Source organism: Kogia breviceps, chromosome 4 (assembly GCF_026419965.1).
Source record: "Kogia breviceps isolate mKogBre1 chromosome 4, mKogBre1 haplotype 1, whole genome shotgun sequence".
NCBI classification, from domain to species: domain Eukaryota; kingdom Metazoa; phylum Chordata; class Mammalia; order Artiodactyla; family Physeteridae; genus Kogia; species Kogia breviceps.
This window is the reverse complement of record NC_081313.1, coordinates 111,008,478-111,030,546: the sequence shown is the minus strand read 5'-3', so window position 1 is coordinate 111,030,546 and position 22,069 is coordinate 111,008,478. Positions and strand designations below refer to the sequence as shown.

At 45.0% G+C, this 22,069-nt stretch overlaps 1 protein-coding gene across 9 annotated transcripts in view; it reads left to right on the top strand.

The window, feature by feature from the left end:
• FSTL4 (follistatin like 4) overlaps nt 1–22,069 on the top strand; it is a 444,888-nt gene that overhangs the window by 180,685 nt on the left and 242,134 nt on the right. For 8 of the 9 annotated variants that reach the window (XR_010840231.1, XM_067031630.1, XM_067031632.1 and 5 more), the window contains exon 4: nt 20,611–20,859. The exons of the other annotated variant lie outside the window; for it this stretch is intronic. Coding sequence is in view for 7 of the 8 variants with exons in the window: in XM_067031630.1 (XP_066887731.1) it covers nt 20,611–20,859 (249 nt within the window). In the remaining variant the exon portion in view is untranslated. The remainder of the gene's footprint in view (nt 1–20,610; nt 20,860–22,069) is intronic. 9 annotated transcript variants of the gene reach the window in all.

Genomic DNA, 22,069 nt, shown 5'->3' with positions numbered 1-22,069 from the left:
TTCACCTGGTTATCGGGCAAGAAGCTTGACCCTCTCCTTCACTCACAGCATCACCTGCTGTATCAGCAAGCCCTGCCTAAAACAGCACAGAAGCCCCTCCGCTCCTCCCCCAGTCCCACCCCCTAGTCCAGGCCACGGCATCTGATGCTCTGACAACTCCAGCAGCCTCCTAAACTGGCCCCTCTGCTTCTCCTTTGGCCACCATTTCAGTCAACCCTCCACCCCGCAGACAGAATCCGTTTTAAAAGCATTAATCATATCGAATCACCCCCCTGCTGAAATCCCCCAGCGGCTTGTCGTCACACTTGGGATGCAGTCAAGGCTCCAGCACAGCCCTGCTGGCTGCCGGCATTGCTGCGTAAGATTTGGGAGCAAGAGAAAAGATTTCTTAAATTTCCATCTGTGATCATTTAATCTTGAGTGTTGTCTTGAAAAAAGTAAAACCTGAATGTGGATTCTTTCTTAACTGAAGTATAATTTACGTGCAATGAAATGCATAGGTCTTTGTCAATAATTTGTGACAAATGTATATACCATTACTCAAATCAAAACTTGAAACATTTCTATCACCCTGGAAAGTGATCTCACGTCCCTTTCCAGTCAACCCTCCCACATGCAGAGGCAACCACTATTCCAGTTCTGGTCACCACAGATTAGCTTAGCTATTCTTGAACTTCATTAGGTGGAGCTATACAGTAGGGAATCTTTGGTGTCTGGCTTCTTTCACTCAGCATCACGTTCTTGAGTTTTCTCCATGTTGTTGGTAAATCAGTTCGTTCCTTTGTATTGCTAAATAGTATTTCATTGAATGACCACATCACAGTTTGCTTAGTCATTCCTATTGAAGCACATTAGGTTTGTTTCCATTTGGGGACTATTATAAATAAAACTCCTATGAATATTTTTGTACATGTCCTTTGTGGACATAGTCTTTCATTTCTCTTGGATAAATACTTATGGATGGCACACAAACACATAAAAAGATGCTCAACATCATCAGTCATTAGGAAATACAGATTAAAACTACAAGGATGGGCTTCCCTGGTGGCGCAGTGGTTGAGAGTCCGCCTGCCGATGCAGGGGACAGGGGTTCGTGCCCCGGTGCGGGAGGATCCCGCATGCCGCGGAGCGGCTGGGCCCCTGAGCCATGGCCGCGGAGCCTGTGCTCCGCAATGGGAGAGGCCACAGCAGTGAGAGGCACGCGTACCGCAAAAAAAAAAAAACAAAAAAACAAAAAAAAAAACCCACAAGGATATTATTAGAATTTCTAAAGTTTAAAAGACTGACCATAGCAAGTGTTGGCAAGCATATAGGAGAACCAGAACACTTATATACTGCTGGTGGGAATGTTTTCTATTTTGGTGATTTCTTTTCTTTTTCTTTATTCTATTCTTTATTTTATTACCTTTATTTTTCTTCCTTCTACTTCCTTTCGGTATTCTTTCTTCTTGTAGTGGAAGCTTTGTTCATTGTCTTTTGACTTCCATTGTTTCTGATGAGAAATGAAACATCATTTTTTTTTTAAATTAATTAATTTGGTTTTGGCTGCACTGGGTCTTCGTTGCTGTGTGTGGGCTTTCTCTAGTTGCGGAGAGCAGGGGCTACTCTTTGTTGCGGTGCATGGGCTTCTCTTTGCAGTGGCTTCTCCTGTTGTGGAGACAGGCTCTAGGTGTGCGGGCTTCAGTAGTTGTGGCCCACAGGTTTAGTTGCTCCACAGCATTTGGGGTCTTCCCAGACCAGGGCTTGAACCTGTGTCCCCTTCATTGGCAGGCAGATTCTTAACCACTGCACCACCAGGGAAGTCCCAACATCATTCTTCTTATTCTCTTGAAGGTGGTATACCTTTTTTCTTCTGGCTGCTTTTTACATTTTCTTGTTATATTTGGTTTTCAGTAGTTTGATGTTGGTTTTCTTTGCTGGAGTTCCTTTTGCTTTGGTTCACATAACTTCTTGGATATTTGGTTGATATCTTTCAGGTTTTTCATTTGTTTGTTTTGTTTTTTGTGTTTGTTTTAATTTTTATTGGAGTACAGTTGATTTACAAGGTTGTGTTACTTTCTTCTGTACAGCAAAGTGAAGCAGGTATATTGAATACATATATCAACTCTTTTTTAAGATTCTTTTCCCATATAGGTCATTACAGAGTATTGAGTAGAGTTCCCTGTGCTACACAGTAGTTCCTTATTAGTTATCTATTTTATATACAGTAGTGTGTATATGTCAATCCCAATCTCCCAGTATATACTTCCCCCTTTTCCTCCTGGTAACCATAAGATTGTTTTCTACATCTGTGACTCTGTTTTGTAGATAAGTTCATTTGTGCCATATTGTTAGATTCCACATACAAGTGATATCATACAATATTTGTCCTTCTCTGTCTGACTTACTTCACTCAGTATGACAATCTCTAGGTCCATCCATGTTGCTGCAAATGGCATTATTTCCTTCTTTTTTATGGCTGAGTAATATTCCATTGTATATATGTACCACATCTTCTTTATCCATTCTTCTGTCGATGGACATTTAAGTTGCTTCCATGTCCTGGCTATTGTAAATAGTGCTGCAATGAACATTGAGGTGCCTGTATCTTTTTTAATTACGGTTTTCTTCTATGCCCAGGAGTGGAATTGCTGGGTCATATGGTAGCTCTATTTTCACTTTTTTAAGGAACCTCCATACTGTTCTCCATAATGGTTGTACCAGTTTACATTCCCACCAACAGTGTAGAAGGATTCCCTTTTCTCCACACCCTCTCTAACATTTATTTTTTGTAGATTTTTTGATGATGGCCATTCTGACCAGTGTAAGGTGGTACCTCACTACAGTTTTGATTTGCATTTCTCTAATAATTAGTGATATTGAGCATCTTTTCATGTGCTTTTGGCCATCTGTCTGTCTTCTTTGGAGAAATGTCTATTTAGATCTTCTGCCCATTTTTTTTTTTTTTTTTTTTTTTGTGGTACGCGGGCCTCTCACTGTTGTGGCCTCTCCCATTGTGGAGCACAGGCTCCGGACACGCAGGCTCAGTGGCCATGGCTCACAGGCCCAGCCGCTTCGCGGCATGTGGGATCTTCCCAGACCGGGGCACGAACCTGTGTCCCCTGCATCGGCAGGAGGACTCTCAACCACTGCGCCACCAGGGAAGCCCTCTGCCCACTTTTTGATTGGGTTGTTTATGGTTTTTTTGATATTGAGCTGCATGAGCTGTTTGTATATTTTGGAGATTAATCCCTTTTCGTCCCTTCATTTGCAAATATCTTCTCCCATTCTGTGGGTTGTCTTTTCATTTTGTTTATGGTTTCCTTTGCTGTGCAAAAGCTTTTAAGTTTAATTAGGTCCCATTTGTTTATTTTTGTTTTTGTTTTCATCACTCTAGGACGTGGATCATAAAAGATCTTGCTTTGATTTATGTCAGAGAGTGTTCTGCCTATGTTTTCCTCCAAGAGTTATATAGTATCCAGCCTTACATTTAGGTTTTTAATCCATTTTGAGTTTATTTTTGTGTATGGTGTTAGGGAGCATTCTAATTTCATTCTTTAACATGTAGCTGTCCAGTTTTCCCAGCACTACTTATTGAAGAGATTGTCTTTTCTCCCTTTAATACTCTTACCTCCCGTGTCATGGATTGAGTCAGTTTTTAAAATTTTAGCCAATATCCTTAGAAATATTCCTTTTGCCCTATTCTTTCTCTCCTCTCCTAAAACTACAATTACATGTATGTTAGTCCTATTCAGATTATCCCCCAGCTCACTGGTGATCTGTTCAATTTTTTTTCACTATTTTTCTTCTCTGTGCTTCAGTCATTTTTATTATTGACTTATCTAGGAATTTGCTGATCTCTTTATCTGCTGTGTCCAGTCAGCTTATTCTTATTAAAGTCCAGTTAGTAAATCCTTTATTTCATATATTGTATATTCAGTTCTATTAAAGGCTTGTTCTTTGAATTTAGTTCACTTAGACATATATTCCATCATTACTGTCACACGACTTTAAAAAAGATATGAATTTTAGTCCTTCTGGGGTTTTTTGTTGTTATAATGGGGACAACAATCTTTCGGAAATTTCTCTGTCCTTTTTTTTTTTTTTTTTTTTTTTTTTTTTTTTTTTTTTTTTTTTTTTGTGGTACGCGGGCCTCTCACTGTTGTGGCCTCTCCCGTTGCGGAGCACAGGCTCTGGACGCGCAGGCCTAGCGGCCATGGCTCACGGGCCCAGCCGCTCCGCGGCATGTGGGATCTTCCCGGACCAGGGCACGAACCCGTGTCTCCTGCATCGGCAGGCGGATTCTCAACCACTGCGCCACCAGGGAAGCCCTCTCTGTCCTATACAGAAGTATAATTCTGTCTGAAATTTAAGATGCCCTATTTTTAAAAATGTTTTCCATATTACTGGAAAATTGTAAGAACAATACAAAGAACTCTCATATATACTTCGCAAAAGACCCTATTCAACTTTTGCTGACTGTCCTAACAACATCTTTTTAGTAAGAGAATTCACACCAGATCACCCATTACATTTAGCTGTCATCTATCTTCAGCCTGCTTCAATTCAGAACAGTTCTTCAATCCTTCCTTGACCTTCATATCCTTAACATTTTTAAAAATTATAGGCCAGTCATTTTAATAGTGTCTCTCAATTTGGGTTTTTCTGATGTTTCCTTGTGACTACATTGAGGTTATGAATTTTTGGCAACAATATAAGTGAAGTTATGATAAGCACTTCTCCTGCATCCCAACAATTAAGAATTGATGTCAGCTTCTCCCATCACTGGTGATGTTAACTTTGATCACTTGAATAAGGTGATATCTGCCAGCTTTCTCCACTGTGAAGTTGCTCGGTTTTCCTTTAAAACTAATAAATGTTTTCTGATGAGCTATTTTGAAACTATGTAAATATCCTGTTATTCCTCTTTCAGCCACTAGTTTTAGCACTTATTGATTTTTTTGTGTTGGTTTGAAATAATTAGTACTATCATTGCCAAATGAAAATTTTCTAATTCCTTGATTTCTTCTACTTTTATAAATTGAAATTCTAATGTAATCTACTAGAAGAATTTTCTGTTTCCCCATTTATTTGCTCACTTTTTAAAAATCAGTGTGGATTTGTAGATTTCTGTTTATTCAGTGGGATATTACCTGCTGCTGTCATTATTTATTTTCATGCCCAAAATATCCCAGATTTGGCCAGTGGGAGCTTCTTCAAACTAGCTTCTGTGTCTTTTGATATGTCCTGTCTTTTGATATAAGAAAGCTTTTCCTTACTTTCTGGCACAACAAGATATTCTGGGCTCTTCTTATACTTTCCCTGCCCCTTCTCTGGAATAAGCCATTTCTTCAAAGGGCTTTGGTTCCCATTAGTGGTGAATTGCATTTAGAAACCAAGACTGAGAGTAAAATGTGCTCCTTGCCAATGGAGTTTTGCTATTCCTGGACCCTCTCAGAAAAGAGTTACAGGAAATACACACACACACACACGCACACACATATATATAAATACATGGTTCATTCTATAGGGTTCCTGCTAGCTTCCCTCTTTTCATATTTATAACTATTTTCTTCAGTGAGAAACCTGGCTCCCATTATCCTAAAGGTATTCATCTATTACTAGGTCCCTCTGTATATAAAATAATGTCCTGACCCCACCTTCCTCTGTGGGTCATTATTCCACCTTGTCACTGCCCAGTGCAGCTGCCTACCAGAACAAACTAGGCCATCATCCTTTGGTCCCCTTCCTTGTGGTGCCCCACCCTCCCACCTGGCCACCACTATGCTCTGCTGCCTACCTCTTAACTATGAATTTTTGAAGTTAAAATATCATTAGTATTTTCTCTCCTTCAGTTAAAAAGCAAGTCATTCTGACATCTTTAGAGTTGAGATGATAAGTATGCTAGTTGTCACAAATCAAAACTAATTTTGTTTTGGCTAATAAGACCTGCTTAGAAGGATACTTTGATGTTTAATATTGTTCCATTTTGCCACTGCAAATAAGGTTGAGCCAACACCTATTACAGAGTGACTTCTGCCCAGGCTTTAGGTAGAAATATGTCAATGAGAGTAAAGCCCTCACTCTGATGCTGCTGCCTCCGGAGAGCAGGACCAATCGAAAGCAGGTTTGCTTTGGTCAATATACACTAGAGATCAGATGACATTAAAGGTCGGAGACCCACACGGTGCCTAAAGGCATTGTTTATTCAGAAGATACTTCAAACTCAACTCAATCTTTTTATTTCTTTTATCACAAGTGGTCCAAAAGCGGCCAGTCACTCTCCTATGTTTGTCACCAGCCACATCTGTATACTGAGAAAAATACTGCTCCTGAGAGGACCTGCTCTGGGCTTTGAGGTGGCAGATAGGGACATAGGTTATTGGGGACAACTGTGTCTTTTTCTTTTTTTCCACTGCACCCCATTCATAGACTTCTCTTTAATTTTTAACTTTCTGTTGATGGAAGGGCTTAAATGTGCTTTAAACATGCAGGTCGACTCAGGAAAATTACAATAGGCTATCTGGCAATGACCCCACCCTTTCCTGAGTCTCTTCTGTGGCACAGCAGTTCTCAGCCACTTTCCAAAGAGCTAACTAGTGCTGTGTTGAATGTCATACCCCTGTATTTACCTCAGTTTTTTAAATTGTTATGTAACATTTTTTAAAGTCATAATCTAATTTCTGGCAATGGGCAGAGAAATATATTTATAAATTCTTTTAAGCTTTGATGTGCCAGTAAGAATGTAAGGAATACTTACAGGTTAAAAAAGCAACTGAAATCAGAAACCTAGAGAGGTAATGTAGCTATGAAGCTGGCTTTACCTGGAGGGCTTTTGCCAAATTGGGTGAACCTTAGCTTTGGTTTGCACACCCAACATAATTCAGGGCAGCAAGGACAAATCCCAGGGTCCTTCCAAGGTGGACATATTTGGAAAAATTTCCCCCTTCCCATTATAAACCTGAAACTCCAGAGGGTTACATCCACAGTGGAGGGTTAAACAAGAAAGAAACAAACCCTGTCCCAAGCAAGTGCAAGAAAATGTGCTTGTCTCAAATCTTGGCACAAAATTAGAGAGCAGAGAGGGAAAATGTCCCATGATAACATATAACCATATACTGATCTCCACAAGAAATTGTAGCTCAGATGCAAACTACCTAAGTCGTCTGTAAAATCTCAAACATAAAATTGAGTTTAACCCAGAATGATGGAGTCCTTGAATGCCTGGCACAATCAAGATGAGCTCCTCTTTAAACTGTGCATCCTGAATTTTCACAGATCAACTTCCAGGAAATGTGAGCTCATTCTTTAAAAAAAAAAAAAAAAAATCTTAAAACACCACGAGGGGAAGCACCATGTAACAACCAGCATAAATAGCAAAGTGACACAGAAAATAAAATATGTATGTTTAATATTTTTTGAAGATTGGAATATGGTTGAAAATCAAGAGATTCTACAGATGACCATTCATCTTCATGAAGAACTAAACAGAACTTCTAGAAATAAAAATTCAAAGTTAAACACTCAATGGGAGAATGTAAGAGTAGACTAGAAAAAGCTAAAGAGGGAATTCAGGAGCTAGAAGATGAATTTGAAAACATTACACAGAATGCAGCACAGAGAAACCAAATATGGGAAAGGTGAAAGAGATAAGAGATATTGAGATAGAATGAGAACTTGTAACATGTGTCTAATCAGAATGCCTGAAAAAGGAGAGAAATAATGGAGCAGAGACAGTATCTAAAGGAAGATGACCGTGAGTTCCACGAATTGATGAAAGACATGAATCCTCACTTCCAGGAAACCCAATGAATTATAGGCAGAACAAAAGCAAAGAAATATGCATACTTACATCATAGAGAAACTGCAGAAAACCAAAGGGAAGATCTTAAAATGATCCAAAGAGAAAAGATGGATTACCTACAAAAGAATGAAAAGGCTGTCAGCTGACATCTCAACAACAGTGGAAGCCAAGGAGCAGGGGAATAAAATGTTTATTGAGTTGAGAGGAAAAATCTGTGAACATAGAATTAATTAAACAGCATAAATGACTCTTTAAAACAAGGATAAAATGGATATTTTAGACAAACACAACTAGGAAAATTTGAGGAATAAAGATAGAATTAATATATACTATTATCATATATTTAGGTCAGGAAAGGAATGATTGTAGTTCATATGCTCTTCATGTAGAGGGTAAAGTTATTGGTTAACTTTAGACTTGGGTTAATTTATACATTTTTTAATTTATGGAGTAAAGAGTAGAAGAATAAAAAGAGTATGTTCAATGTTTATGACTATAAGAAAAAGAATGGAAGGTGAAGTATTCAATCCAAAATAAAGAAACAAAAGAGAGAAAGAGGACCATGGAAAAGGCAATCAACAACCTAAATAGACTGTATAAATGAATAATGATGTGTGTGTACAATGGGCAACATAAGTGAAAATGAATTACAGGTATATGCAACGATGTGGATGAAACAAAACATAGTGCAAGAGCAAAGAGGTAACTTCTCAGGTAAATAAATACAATGTGATTCATTTCTGTAAAGTTCAGAAACATGTTTTAAAAAAGCAGTATATTGCATAGAAATACAAAGATGAGATCAAACTACAAAGAAAAGCAAAATAATAATAAACAAAAAAATCCAGATAATGTTTACCTTGGAGTGGAAATGAGGGTATAGTATCGGAGGAACTGAAAACTAATGAAACTGTTCTTTTTCTTTAAATGGGTAGGTGAGTACATATTTGTTCATCGTGCTGCAACGCTTATGCTGTCCACAAAGTGTGTAACTGTTCTTTTATATCCACTCATTATTTAATAAGAATAACTTAAACATTTACAGCTACTTGAATTTGACTTTTATGTGGTGTGAAATAGGGTTCTGATGTTATTTTATTCCAGGTGGATAGCTAGGTACCCCAACATCATTTATCAAATGACTATCATGTACCCCATGCAATAGCCACTCTTGTCATACATCGAATTTTCAGATACACAGGGATTTATTTCTGGATCCCCTCTTCTATTTTATTGTCATAACTACAGTCATTGATCTGTCTATTCCTCAGTCATTATTCATATTGATTTGATCATAGCAGCTTTCTGGTTTGATGTTCTGATAGCTGGAAAGGCACATCCCCCTTCATTAATCTTTTTCCTATTTTTCTTGGTTATCTGGGGCCAATATAGTCTTATCTTTTATAGTCTTATCATTATTATGAGTGGACTATTTTCCCTTTCCCATTTCTAATTATTTTGCTAGTGAAGAAAAGAATGGTTAATTTGGGCATATTTATCATCTGTCCAACCACCTCATAATAATTCTCTTAAAATTTTCATATCTTTGCATTAGAGCCCCTTGGTTTCCTAAGTATATAGATATACAATCAGTTTCCTAAGTATATAGATATACAATAGATATACAATCAGCAAAAAGAGATAGTTAGTTGTCTTTTCCAAATTTTTACTAGTATTTCATTTTCTTGTCTTACTACACTTCCTTTATGAATAAAAATGGTGATGACAAGTATCCCTGCCTGGCTCCTGATTTTTAATTGAAACAGTGGTTGATCATTTAAAGGGACGTATTTGGAAATTGTCCTCCATGCCTTTTTTCTTTAAAGTTTTTATTTAGAATGACTACTGTATTTTAGAATTTTTTTTCTAGTTTTGCTCTGGGCTTTGTGATATGTACTCTACTTGATCTTGGAGGCCACTAATTTGAATCCCAATACTGACCATTCTCTTTTCAAATTCCTCTTATTTTCTTTTTGGTTCAAAAATCACAACTCTCTTGAAAAGCTTCTCTGTGCTGTAGTCACTTCTGGAGTTTTGATAGTTTGTTGTCTCTGTTGAAGTTGTTATCCTTCTCCAACAGCTCTGATTCTGGTTGCTCCTCCTCCCGCTAGAGGCTGGACCCCCTAGTGTGCATGGTTATTGCCCACTGCTTACTCACTGGAGCTCAAGTTCAGACGCTGAAGGACTCTAATGCAGTAGTGGTCTCCCAGATAGGCCCTGATAGGGGGTGGCTGATCCCGAGGGCCTTTATGTGGGAGTAGACAGGTTGTCGAACCCCTGCGGAGACACCTGGAAAAAGCCTCCTGCTCTCTGGTCAGCATGTGCTCTCCTGGTCTTGAGGGGGAGACCCATTCAGCCAGGATAGCCAGCCTCCCTGAGCCCTTAGGCCCACCTGCCAGAGGCCTCAGCAGCCACTTGGTTCAGGCAAACCAGAGGAGAAATGGAATTACCTATCTGATACTATTACTCAGTTTTATTTTGATATTATCCAACAAATATTTTTATGGCTGCTAATCCCAATGAGAGAAAAGGGCAGATCTTTGAGAGGAGAGAATGATACCCTTCTGATTGAAAGTACTAAATTTTTCTGTGCTAAGATTAGATATTTTCATTGTGCTTCATTTTTTTCTTTAAAAGAATGGTCAAGAAGTACATATTATTCTCTCTGTTTATAAGACACATCAAAGTCCACTGATCTACGAAGATAATGTGTTGACCTGGGGGCAGCACTTGTACAGCAGGTAAAGGGCCCTAGAAGGATTTAGCATCCCCTCTGTGGTCATAGGTCTAAAGTCTTGGGGAGCATCCTGGTGGCTCACGCTGAGTATCTTCACAATAAACCTTGAAATAATTGGAGGCAGTCCGAGGTGTCATGGCCTTGAATCATTAGTTGGTGGAGAAGCAGGAACAAACCCACGTAATGAGGCATCAGGGAGAGAGTGAAGACCCACTGAGAGCAGCAACAACGGGCCCTCTCAGCTGGAAGACGCAGGGAGCCCCGAGGAGCTAGAGAAAGTGACAAGGGAGCTCGGTACCAGGAGGGAAAACGAGGGCCCTGGTGACAGAGAATAAGACAGATGCGAACTGGAGAGGAACAGGAACTTGGGGATAGGAATATATTTGGAGGAAGTACTCTAAAACAAAACCATTTTGTAAAAGAAACTCTCCCAAGGGCAAAAATCCTATTGTGCTTCACATTTTTATGCAGCTTTTCCTCCCAAGTTCGGCTCTAAAATAACCCTTCAGAGGCCAGTTGAAATAACTTGATAGGGCAAATAGAGGCAAAAAGAAAAAGAAGGGATTATTGTAGTTTTATTACAGCCAAGAGATGTGCAAATTAGAACACAGGCTTTTATAGACACCCTAAATTCAATCTCAAGGAATTTCTAGACACTGCCTCATGTTACCGATAAGGAAACTGTAGCTCAGGTGTGAAAGAGACTTGCTTTGGTAGAACCCAGACAGAACCCAGGTCTCTAGTCTCCCACCCAAATGCTGTCCACAGTCTCCACTCCTTCTATTACTCACTGTGTCGCCATGTCTGTTTCTTTGGAACCATTGATTTCTGATTACTCAGATCTCTAGCAAGCCGTCTTGGGTCTCTGTAGTGTCCTAATCAGATTCTGTCTTTCACCTGGCGTTTTCCACAGCCCACTCTGTGCCAGGCCCTGTGCCGAGCTCTGAACAGCAGAAGTAGAACCTCGTCTTTGCCCTGAAACCACAGGGACCACCGCATGCCCGCCCTGGAGCTCTGGGTGACTGTGAAGTCCGGCTGCGGAGGCCCTGCCCCAGGGCCTGCTCTTCTGTCAGGGGAGCCCCAGGAGCAGGGGGTGAGAAGTGCTGAGTGCTGGCAAACAGCTAGAGAAAGCTCCAGGCCAGCAGTCTGGGAGCCCATTTTAAGTGGAGTATGCCTGTGGGAGGCCCCAGGGAGAAAGCTCTTAGAAATCATGAGTTAGGTAGCTTTACTATCATCATACAATATAGAGGGAGAGACGGCATAACGGTGCAAAGGGCTCCCAGAGGGGAGAGATACACCAGGACTGACTGAGGTAAGTGGGCCTGCGACGTTCACAGGACCAGGGCCGTGCCATAACTACCTTTGAAACTGAGCTCTGGGCTCTCCTGGCAGGGACCCTGAGGTGTGGAGTGGAGCCTGCTGCGTTTGGGCTTCAGGCCAGTGCTGTTCAGTGTGCCCTGAGAATGTGTGATTTCAGACTCCCTCAGAAGCTGGGCAGACTTTACTTGGGTCAAGCAAACTCCCAGTGTAAGAGAAACTGCAAGGGAAGCATTTCCTCGAGATATTATGAAGCATGCTATTGCGAGTCTGCCTTTTAAAACCAATACTTTCAATATAAATATGCTTCCCTTTTCATTAAGGCAGGCCTCCTGAAGACTGTAACCAGCCCACGCTTGTATACACTTATATCAGTAAAACCAAATGGCTTCTTATTTTTCAGTCTTATTTATTCAACCTGTCAGTAATTCCAAATGTCTGAATTGAGCACTTACTATGTGCCAAGCCCTTCACATGAATCAGCTCATTTAATCCCCCCAAAAAAGAAAAATCCTGTAAAGGGCAAACCATTGTTATCCTCCTTTTTAAATTAGAGGGAAAAGAGGGTAGGGAACTTGCCTGGAATCACACAGCTAACAAGCCAGGAGCCCAGGGCTGGGTCAATGTGAGGTTTAACCACGGATTGCTTGAAACCCAGATGCGGTTCAGGGTTCATGTGAGCACGAGGATGGGTTCACTTGCACCCGACCGGCTCCAGCTTGTTCTTACCCTCCCACACCAGGTGCCTTTCAGCACGTGAGAGTTCAGCAGAGCTGAGCTCAGTGGTTTGGGGTCTCATTTCCTCCCTCTGGGGTCTTTTGTGAGGCTGGGGGCTCCAGAGGAAGGAGCTGCCCCAGGTAGGAGGCAAGGGTGAAAGTCCTGGCAGCTGACTCAGATGACACCTGTAGGCACTTTGTGGCATTAGGAAAATTATCCAGAGCTTGGCAATAAGGACAAGGGAGGGTGGCAAGTTCTCCACGTGTCATATGGGAACATGTTTTAGCAGTATAAAAATGATATACTGATCCATGCTAGGGAGTTGTATCTTTGTTCAACTCACTATTTTGTGTTAATTAAAAGCCCAGACTATGCAGTTACATGTTAACTTACAGATTTGTTTCCAGTAAAGATGTAAACTATTTCTTTCTGGTGGAAAAAATAACCCCCAAACGGTACGGTGTTCTTGCCCTGTAGGTCATTACCTGGTGGTGTGCCTCTCCTGGCTATCTCATCCCACCTTCTCTCTCCAATGCCTGTAAACCTCCTCCAACTCTCCTTTGAACCAGCTTCACCCTCCTGCAGGGCCCTCATTCCTGAGTTGAATAAATCTTTAACACTTGCTCATTTTGTATTCTCATCAGAGTCCTGTTTTCAAGTTTTTGGAAAGTATACTTTGGCACTTATGTTCTTCATCCCTGACTGGAAATAACTGCCTCCAGAAGCCCTGCCCAGGGACATTGGACAGTTTGTAGCATCCTAGTCTGTGCTTTGGTTTGATGCAGAATTGGTTAGAATCAAATTCCTCAGGCAGAACTGAGAGCCCACTGAGGGTTAAAGGTCCTCCTTCCTCTCTCCGCGTGCCAGGCATTTCTGGCTTTGACTTAGTGGTGTGTTTTGAAGCCAATTTGTCAGACCTTAATTTAGTATCTGTGAGCCATACACAGAACAGGTTAAGTTACCTTCCAGCGATGGGTAACCATATATTTCTGTTAAGCTTTGGGAGCTGGAAAATTGGTCACGTCTTTCCGAGCTGGTCAGACTTCCATTTTCATGAAGCACACAGTGCTCTCGGCTTAGGCTGTGCTGTGTGGTCACTGAGAGAACATCACATCTGCCCACTAGTCACCTGAACAATTTCAGGGGAAAAGCCCAGAGGAGGGGGGCAGGGGGCCACTGAAGCTGAAAGACATCATAATGGAGGGAGGGGGTCGCAGACCCGGTGTCCATGCTTGAGGAGTGGGTTTGGGATTCGATGTCCGAAGATCCAAGCAGCGCTTCCTCCTGTGACTCGTAAACCTCCAGCCCTCAGAGAATTTGCTAAATTGGCCTCCTAGCTGCATATTCTTGGGGTGTGTGAGCAGCAGAGAACCTACCGGCCAGGGCTGCTGACATTTGTATGTGTACTGATGTTGGAGAAGCTCAGACTATGGACATCTGAACCCTCCTGGCCTGAGTTCCTTGAGTCAGGGATCGTATTCCTGACTGAGCAGATTATCCCAAATCCGAGGGATTTGGGGTAAGACTCATTCAAATCTAGGCTGTACCACCTACAACCTACTTGCTGTCTGACCATAGGCATGTCACTGCTTGACTTGTATTTCCCAGTCTGTAAAATGGGCACATATACATGCCACAAATACATTCAGAGTGAGGCCTGTGTGTCTACTTCAGAGGGCTGTTACAAGGATGAAATGAGGATTAGATGAGCTCATGTAAGGGTTAAGCATGGTGCCTGACCATTGGCACACCTCAGTAAACAGGAGTTTACCGTTTACTCAGTAACTAGGATTTACTTTAAGCAACAGCCCCCCGGCTGGGTACTACTGGAAATGCACATCTCCCTGGGAGGAATTGCAGATTCTTTCCAACCCTTGAGCATGAATGAGACTTTGCAGGGCAGAGGTGGACCCAGGGCAGCCGCAGTACTCAGGTCACCCAGAGAATATGGAGGTTGCCACCAAGGGGGCCAGTGCTGAGAGACCAGGAGAGCTTTTCTCGTCCCCCCCAGCAGCCTGTGAGGTGCTAAGAGCCTTGTGGCCTGTGGGAGTGTTTGAGGACGGGCCCTTTTCAGCCAGGCGTGGAGCTAGGAGTGCTGAATGCCAGGAGATGGGGCCTCCCTCCAACACTCAGTTCCCAAGAGCTGACTGCAGGCTTCCAGGGAACCAGAGTCACCCCACTTTCCCGGGGGTACAGCTGGGCAAGGGGGAAAATTTGACTCTACAGACTGGTTCTGCCCCAGTGAGGTCTGCCTGGGAGCAATCCAGGCCTCTCCCTGTGCTGTCCCCTTGCTCTGTACACAGGGCTCCAGGCCCCCAGGCTGCTGTTCTCTCCCCGGCCCGGGGCTCTGCCCACTGACTTTCAGGTCTCAGGTCAAATCTCACGTTCTCAAGGCAGAAGACCTAAATAGACATTTCTCCCAAGAAGACATACAGATTGCCAAGAAACACATGAAAGGATGCTCAACATCACTAACCATTAGAGAAAGGCAAATCAAAACTACAATGAGAAAAAAGAAAAAAAAAAAAACTACAATGAGCTATCACCTCACACCAGTCAGAATGGCCATCATCAAAAAATCTACGAACAATAAATGCTGGAGAGGGCGTGGAGAAAAGGAAACCCTCTTGCACTGTTGGTGGGAATGTAAATTGATACAGCCACTATAGAGAACAGTATGGAGGTTCCTTAAAAAACTAAAAATAGAACTACCGTAAGACCCAGCAATCCCACTACTGGGCATATACCCTGAGAAAACCATAATTCAAAAAAGTCATGTACTGCAATGTTCATTGCAGCTCTATATACAATAGCCAGGATATGGAAGCAACCTAAGTGTCCATCGACAGATGAATGGATAAAGAAGATGTGGCACATATATACAATGGAATATTAGCCAGAAAAAGAAATGAAATTGAGTTATTTGTAGTGAGGTGGATGGACCTAGAGACTGTCACACAGAGTGAAGTAAGTCAGAAAGAGAAAAATACCGTATGTTAACACATATATATGGGATCTAAAAAAATAAAAAAGGTTCTGAAGAACCTAGGGGCAGGACAGGAATAAAGATGTAGACATAGAGAATGGACTTGAGGACATGGGGAGGGGGAAGGGTAAGCTGGGACGAAGTGAGAGAGTGGCCTGGACATATATACACTACCAAATGTAAAATATATAGCTAGTGTGAAGCAGCTGCATAGCACAGGGAGATCAGCTCGGTGCTTTGTGACCACCTAGAGGGGTGGGGTAAGGAGGGTGGGAGGGAGATGCAAGGGGGAGGGGATATGGGGATATATGTATATGTATAACTGATTCACTTTGTTATAAAGCAGAAACTAACACACCATTGTAAAGCAATTATGCTCCAGTAAAGATGTTAAAAAATATAAATAAATAAAGTAAAATGAAAGCCCCCCCCAAAAAAAAAACAAGGCTTCCCTGACCTCAGATGAAAGCTGGCCCATTGCAGCACCCTATTTAACTCCTTCCTGGCCTTTTCCCCAGCCCACATTTGTCTTGTGTGTGTGTTTGCCTGTTCACGCTCTTGTGTGTCTTCTTGCACTGTACTATCAGTGCCCTGAGGACAATGTCCCAGTCTGCCTTGTGTCCCCAGCACCTAGAATAGGGTCTGGCCCATGGGAGGTGCTCCGTAAGTATTTGTTGGATGAATAGGTGGTTGGAGGGCTGGCCGGCAGGCACTCCTGAAGCACCCGGTTGTTACCACCCACCCCATCTGGTGTGTAGAAACTGCACTGACTGCAGACCTGGGTCTCTGCCTGGCTCTCGCACAAACCCAAATTCTGCCAACACTTCCAAGGCACTTGCATGGTCTCTGCTAAACAGAGTCAAAGTTTACCAGACGCTCTGTCTCCAGACCACCTTGGGCATGTCTGGGGCTATGAGGTAGGGACACGTACTGGGACCATCACCTTCAGCCTCTGGCTGATACAGCCCACATAGCTACACCTCTGTACACACACCACTCTTCACTCTAGGTCTTTAAAGAACCTGACCATTACGCAGGATATGGGCTGCAACTCCCCAGTGGATCCATATCAATGCACAGAAAATAAAGCATATAATCTGTGTGTAAAGGGCTATGTCTGCTGACAGGTGGGCCCCTCATTCCTGTACAAATACCTTCTGTCTGCAGAAGCTGGAGACCACTGCAGTGCCAGACAGGGGTTTACGGCAGGCAGCAGTGAGTCCATCAGCGTGCAGGGCGGCAGGTACTTGGGGCTGCACCTGTGGCCTCTCGTCTTCCGCCTCCACGTCCCGTTCTTCTTGGCCTTGGGCCCTGCAGAGTGTGCAGCCACCGTAGAGCCAAGCCATCACCTCACTGTGGCTTTGTGGAGGGGTGGGGCAAGGTAGTGGGCGTCTCAGCCCCAGCCCTTTGCTGGGACACTGAGGCCAGCCAGAGGGTGCCTAGGCAGCACTGCCCACAGAGGGCAGGCTGGGAAAAAGGAGGGGCTCCCCTCAGTAGGCAAGCCAAGGACAAGTTCTCAGGTGAAATGCTGCCCTGGGCAAACATGCCCGAAGTAGAATTAGCCTCCCAAAGCGGAACTCAAATGGCACGATCCCTGAGAGGGGAGAGCTCCCTGGTTTGCTCTGTGTGAAGAACCAGTTTCAGAGACTGAGTCAGAGTTTGGGGGCAAAATAACTGAACTGTCTGTACTCTGTGCTGTGGTCAGAGATGAGAAACCAAGGAAGGAGGCTTCCTGCTCTGGGTGAAGGAGGAAGGCTTCTCCCTCTGATCCCTCCCCTGGGGTCAGGCGGGCTTGACTCGACCATGTCTAACCTTCACCACCTGCAGATCCCTGGTCTGTGGCGGTCAAATCGAGAATCCTTGTTTGAATTGCAGAGGGAGGCTTTAGCACCAACTGGTACAAATGGACTTGTTTCTTCTGCCACCATCACTTTCATGTAACAATTCCCATGTCTGACCATGTTCGGTACATTTAATTAGTGTTGAAAAGCAGCTTATTTGGTGAGATGATCAGTTTCTAACCTGGGTAAATGACTTTCTTTATGACTATAAATTAAGAACATTATATCTTTTTCAGGCATCATGGGCGTCCTCATAAATACTGTAGGCAGTTGCTGGCAGTCTCACTTGGTTACCTTTCCCATTACTGTTTTATCATCGTCCTGGTGGGGGGGGAATTCATTCTGTTTTCATAACAAAGAGGAAGTGGTGACAAGGGGCTCATTTAATGAAACAACGCTTGGCCGGCGTCTCAGAGGCCAGGGTCAGTACCCCAGACCGCCCCCATGCACGGCATTCTCTGCTGGTCAGGGGGCCTACTGGCCACAGACTGGGAAGGGCAGGTTCAGGGCTTTCAAGGTACTTCTGTCTTAATTGCAAATAATTAGGAATCAAATATTAGCCAACAGCCCATTTCCACATCAGAGAGAACCTGAGTGTTCTTGGCCACTTCGATGAGCGCAGGTTGGCACAACTGTTTTCTTAACACTGACCCCTCAGAGCACAGGCTGGGGGAGGCCCTCAGAGCCACACCTGCAGGATGATCAAACCTGGGCGTCGGAAACGCCACATGCAGCGCTGATCCTCAGAGGTGTTGGGTGCAGCCTGGGCATGTGGGCGTCTCAGAGGGGATAGGAGCAGGTAGAGAGGATTCTCCCCACCCCCGTCCACAGCTCACTGGCCTTCCATTGATGCCTGCACTGGATTAGGGGGTCTCTGAAGGGCCTCGCTGCACTGCCACTTCTGGTCCTAGTCCCCTTTACCCCAGAGGAGGCCCGCCTCTACGGACAGTTGCCTCCCCTTCATGCCTCCATCCCTCCAGCTCCCCACGTGGAGGTGGCAAGGGAGGTACACCCCTGAACAGCCACTGCATGCAGGGCCCTTTCCACCTTCCCATCCCAGCTTCTAGCCTGGGGGTTAAGCACTGAAACAGAGTTAGGGAGGACAGCTTTGAAAACTATTGTGTTTCTTAAATCCTGAGTGAGGGGCAGGACAAAGAAGACAAAGGCCTTGAACCCGTGGGGCATCCTGAGGCCAGAGAGTGGGGCAGACCCTCTCAGGGTCACGGGGTTCAGAGAGGGGCCCTCGGACTGGAGGTGGCAGCAGGCACCTGGGGGAGGAAGTGGACCCCAAGGGTGCATTGGAACTGATGTACCCAGAGAGAGGCCAGTCTGGTCAGGTAGCACAGCCGGGGCCAAAGCACCAAAGCAGGAACTGAAAGACCAGAGGCTCGGAAAGTTGGGCTTTGGTTCTTCAAAATGGGGTGGCTAGTGGGTATCCTTCTCATCCCACAGGGAAGTTTATTAAAATAGTGATACAATGGCAGCACTTTGTGTCCTGGCATTGACTTGGGAAAGAAACAAAGGCTGATATTTTTAGAGCTGGTTAGTTTCTTCCAGTAGCCTCGGTGCTCTCCAGGATAACCCATTTCCCAATAACCCAGGAGAATCATACTAATCAAACACGCTCAGTGGCAAAGCAGCCATAAACACCGTGGGTGAAAGGCCTCCGGCCCAGAGCCTCCCACAGCTGTGTGCCTTGGCTCCCCCCAACCTGTCAGCCTTGGCAGGAGGGTGCATGCTGGGGCCAGTGAATGCCACCTAGCCTTCGCGGTGACGCGCCAACAGTTAGCAAAGTGGATAAAGGGGATTCCCACGCCCACTTACCATCTGCACTTTTATACTGCTCAGAGATATTTTGACCTTCTAGTTTATTATGATTCAAGAAAAAGTCAATATTTCTCAGCTTGCCAAGGCTGGAGGAATTTAAATGAGTTATTGAATCAAGCAGTTAATCTACCGATAACTGACTTTTCTTTTTCTTTTCAAATCTATAATGATGAAAAACAGACTCAACCAAAAACAAGGGTTTTTTTTCCTTAGGCATTTTAATCCCATGGGGTAGGAGTTGAGGCTGAAAGTTCAGTCTTGATGGCCCAGGCCATTCTGTCTTGCCAATAGTTTGAAGAAGATTTAATTAAAACTTAACAGCAAAGACTTCTGTGCCCATAAAATCTGCATTCATGTTTTAATTTTTTGTGTCTTGATATCCCTTTATAATTCTCAATTTCCTATCTGTTGCCATTAATGCCACGTGGCAATCATCCAGTTTTCTGGACTCTTTGGAGGAGTGTCACGTTGGTGGTAGATGCTTATTTGGCCCTCCATGTAAGTGAACCTTTTCAGCAATAAGCCCCTCTACCAGCTGTCCTGCTGCTTTGGTGTGTGAGCTCTGGACACCACTGCCTGAGATCACTATGGGCATGTGTTGGGTGCAGGAGACACACAACAACATGGCAAGTGTGAGACCCAAAGGAACACAGCAGCTGCTGTTTCCATGCTCTCGGCCTTCTTGCCCACGGCTGCAGGCTGCAGTACTGTGCTAGAAAGGACTGAGCAGGGGACAAAGGCTGCTGGTGCCACCACTGCTGTTGTGGCCTAGAGAACTGTATTCTCCTCAGAGGAATAGGTCAACTTCTGGCCTCCCTGCCTTGGCTGCCCCTCGATCCTAAACACTTAAGAGTACCATTTTCTCCTTATTCCACACTTGCTCCCTAGACCCCACCACGGCTCCCCAGTGCCTAACATATCAGACCAGAACACCTCTGCTTGGCTGTCTGAGTCTATAAGGCAGAACCCCGCCTTGCTACCCTTATCCCCCCAACCCACACCGTCTCCTCCCAGAGACAGGCAAGTGCTCCCTGCGCTGTGGTTACGGGAGCCTTGGCTCAAGCCCTCTGTCCCTTGGAAAGCCCTCCTCCACTCAATCAGCAGGGTCCATCGGTACTTTGCCAGCTCCGTGTGGCCCTCTGTTTACTCCTCCCTTCCAGGATGGGCAGGGGTTGTGTCTGAGATGTTTGGCAAGAGCCAGCCAAAATACCTGGGCTCTACACGGCAGGGCACTGCTCATAGCACCGCCACCAGAGGGGCAGGGGCTCCACGGGGCGCCCGAGCCCCCAGGCCTCAGCCTCACAGCCTCTGCTCACCACAGGCTGAAAGAGCCACACAGGTGGGCTGTGCCACATACCCCTGCGTGCTCACGGCTGACCTTCTGTGTTTCTGTGCCTGGCAGGGCTTTCCAGCCACCGTGGGCTGCCGGCCTCCTGCAGGAAGAAGTTCTGCAGCCGCGGGAGCAGGTGCACACTCAGCAGGGAGACGGGGGAGCCCGAGTGCCGATGCCTGGAGGCCTGCAGTCCCAGCTACGTGCCCGTGTGTGGCTCCGACGGGAGGGTTTACGAAAACCACTGTGAGCTCCACCGTGCTGCTTGCCTGCTGGGAAAGAAGATTGTCATCGTCCACAGCAAGGACTGTTTCCTTAAAGGTAGGAAGACAGCTCTCTGCCTCTATGCTCGTGGGTTTTGTCATGGATTTTCTAATGCGCTTCTGACAAATGACCTGGGTGCTGCGTGTTACAGGTTAAATGTGTTTTTAAAAAAAGAGAAAGAGGAAAGAGCCTTAACAACATAGCAGTGGCAGTGTTTCAGTGATGCGTGTGCGTTTGTGTCCACCTCCAGAGGCCCCTGCCCTTAGAGGAAGGCCCTGGGAGAGCAGAAGCCAGGGAGGCCCACTAAGCCCTGGTCTGGTGCAGACCATGTGTCCAGTAGGAACCAGGCTGAAAGGCGCTGCCCAGGTCTCTTGCGCAGGGTGGGCCCAGCCAGGTGGTGGCAGAGAGCACGCTGGCCCCTCTGGACAGTGTCTCGTGAATCAGGATACCATGCTGTGTGTAGAATGTGGCCAGATGGACACCGCAGTCCAGTGGTTCCCAGTGTGGTGGGCACTCCAGCTCTGGCCTAGAGAGGTCACCTGGCCTGTCCAGTACACCTCTGAGCGAGATGAGGAAGGTCCTGCAAGAACTTCAGAACGTGTCTGTGGAGTTGGGGCCAAAGGGTTCACGCCCTCTGCTGGGCTTGAGTGAGAGGGACAGTGCCAGCTCCCAGTGGATGGTAAGAGCCTCAAGGGCAGAGCCCGTGGCTCTTGGTGCGCGAATATAGTCTCAGCATGTGGCTCAGGGCCTTGCACCAAGACGTCAACAACTCACAGATGCTCAAGAATATGAGAGCTAGACCGCAAATTCCCATGTCCATGCGACCCCAATGAATGGTGCATGCCACAGCCCGTAGAAATATTTGTGATACTGAACCCAAATGATCACACATGAATAACTTAGACGATGTGAGACGGCAGAAGCAGCACTTGGGCAGGTGGGAACAGGCCCACTGGCCCGAGCCGGGGGACGCTGGAGGTGGGGAGCCCACGTGGGGCTGCATGAGGTCCGAGACTTGCTGTGGGGCAGGGCCGGGAGGGGAGGAGAAAGCCTGGATTGAGCCCCGCTGCAGAGTGCTGGTGACACTGACAGAAAAGGGCTTCTGTGTGGTCACAGCTGGGAGCCTGGGTGCCCAGAGGGAAGGGCAGAGCTCTGGTCTCACTTGCACAGGCGCCTAGACCATGTGGCAGGAGGATTCACGGTAGAGTCCAGGTCTGTGGGCCTTCTGCACCCCAAGAAAGGGCAGCTTTCCCACCTCATCCACGGG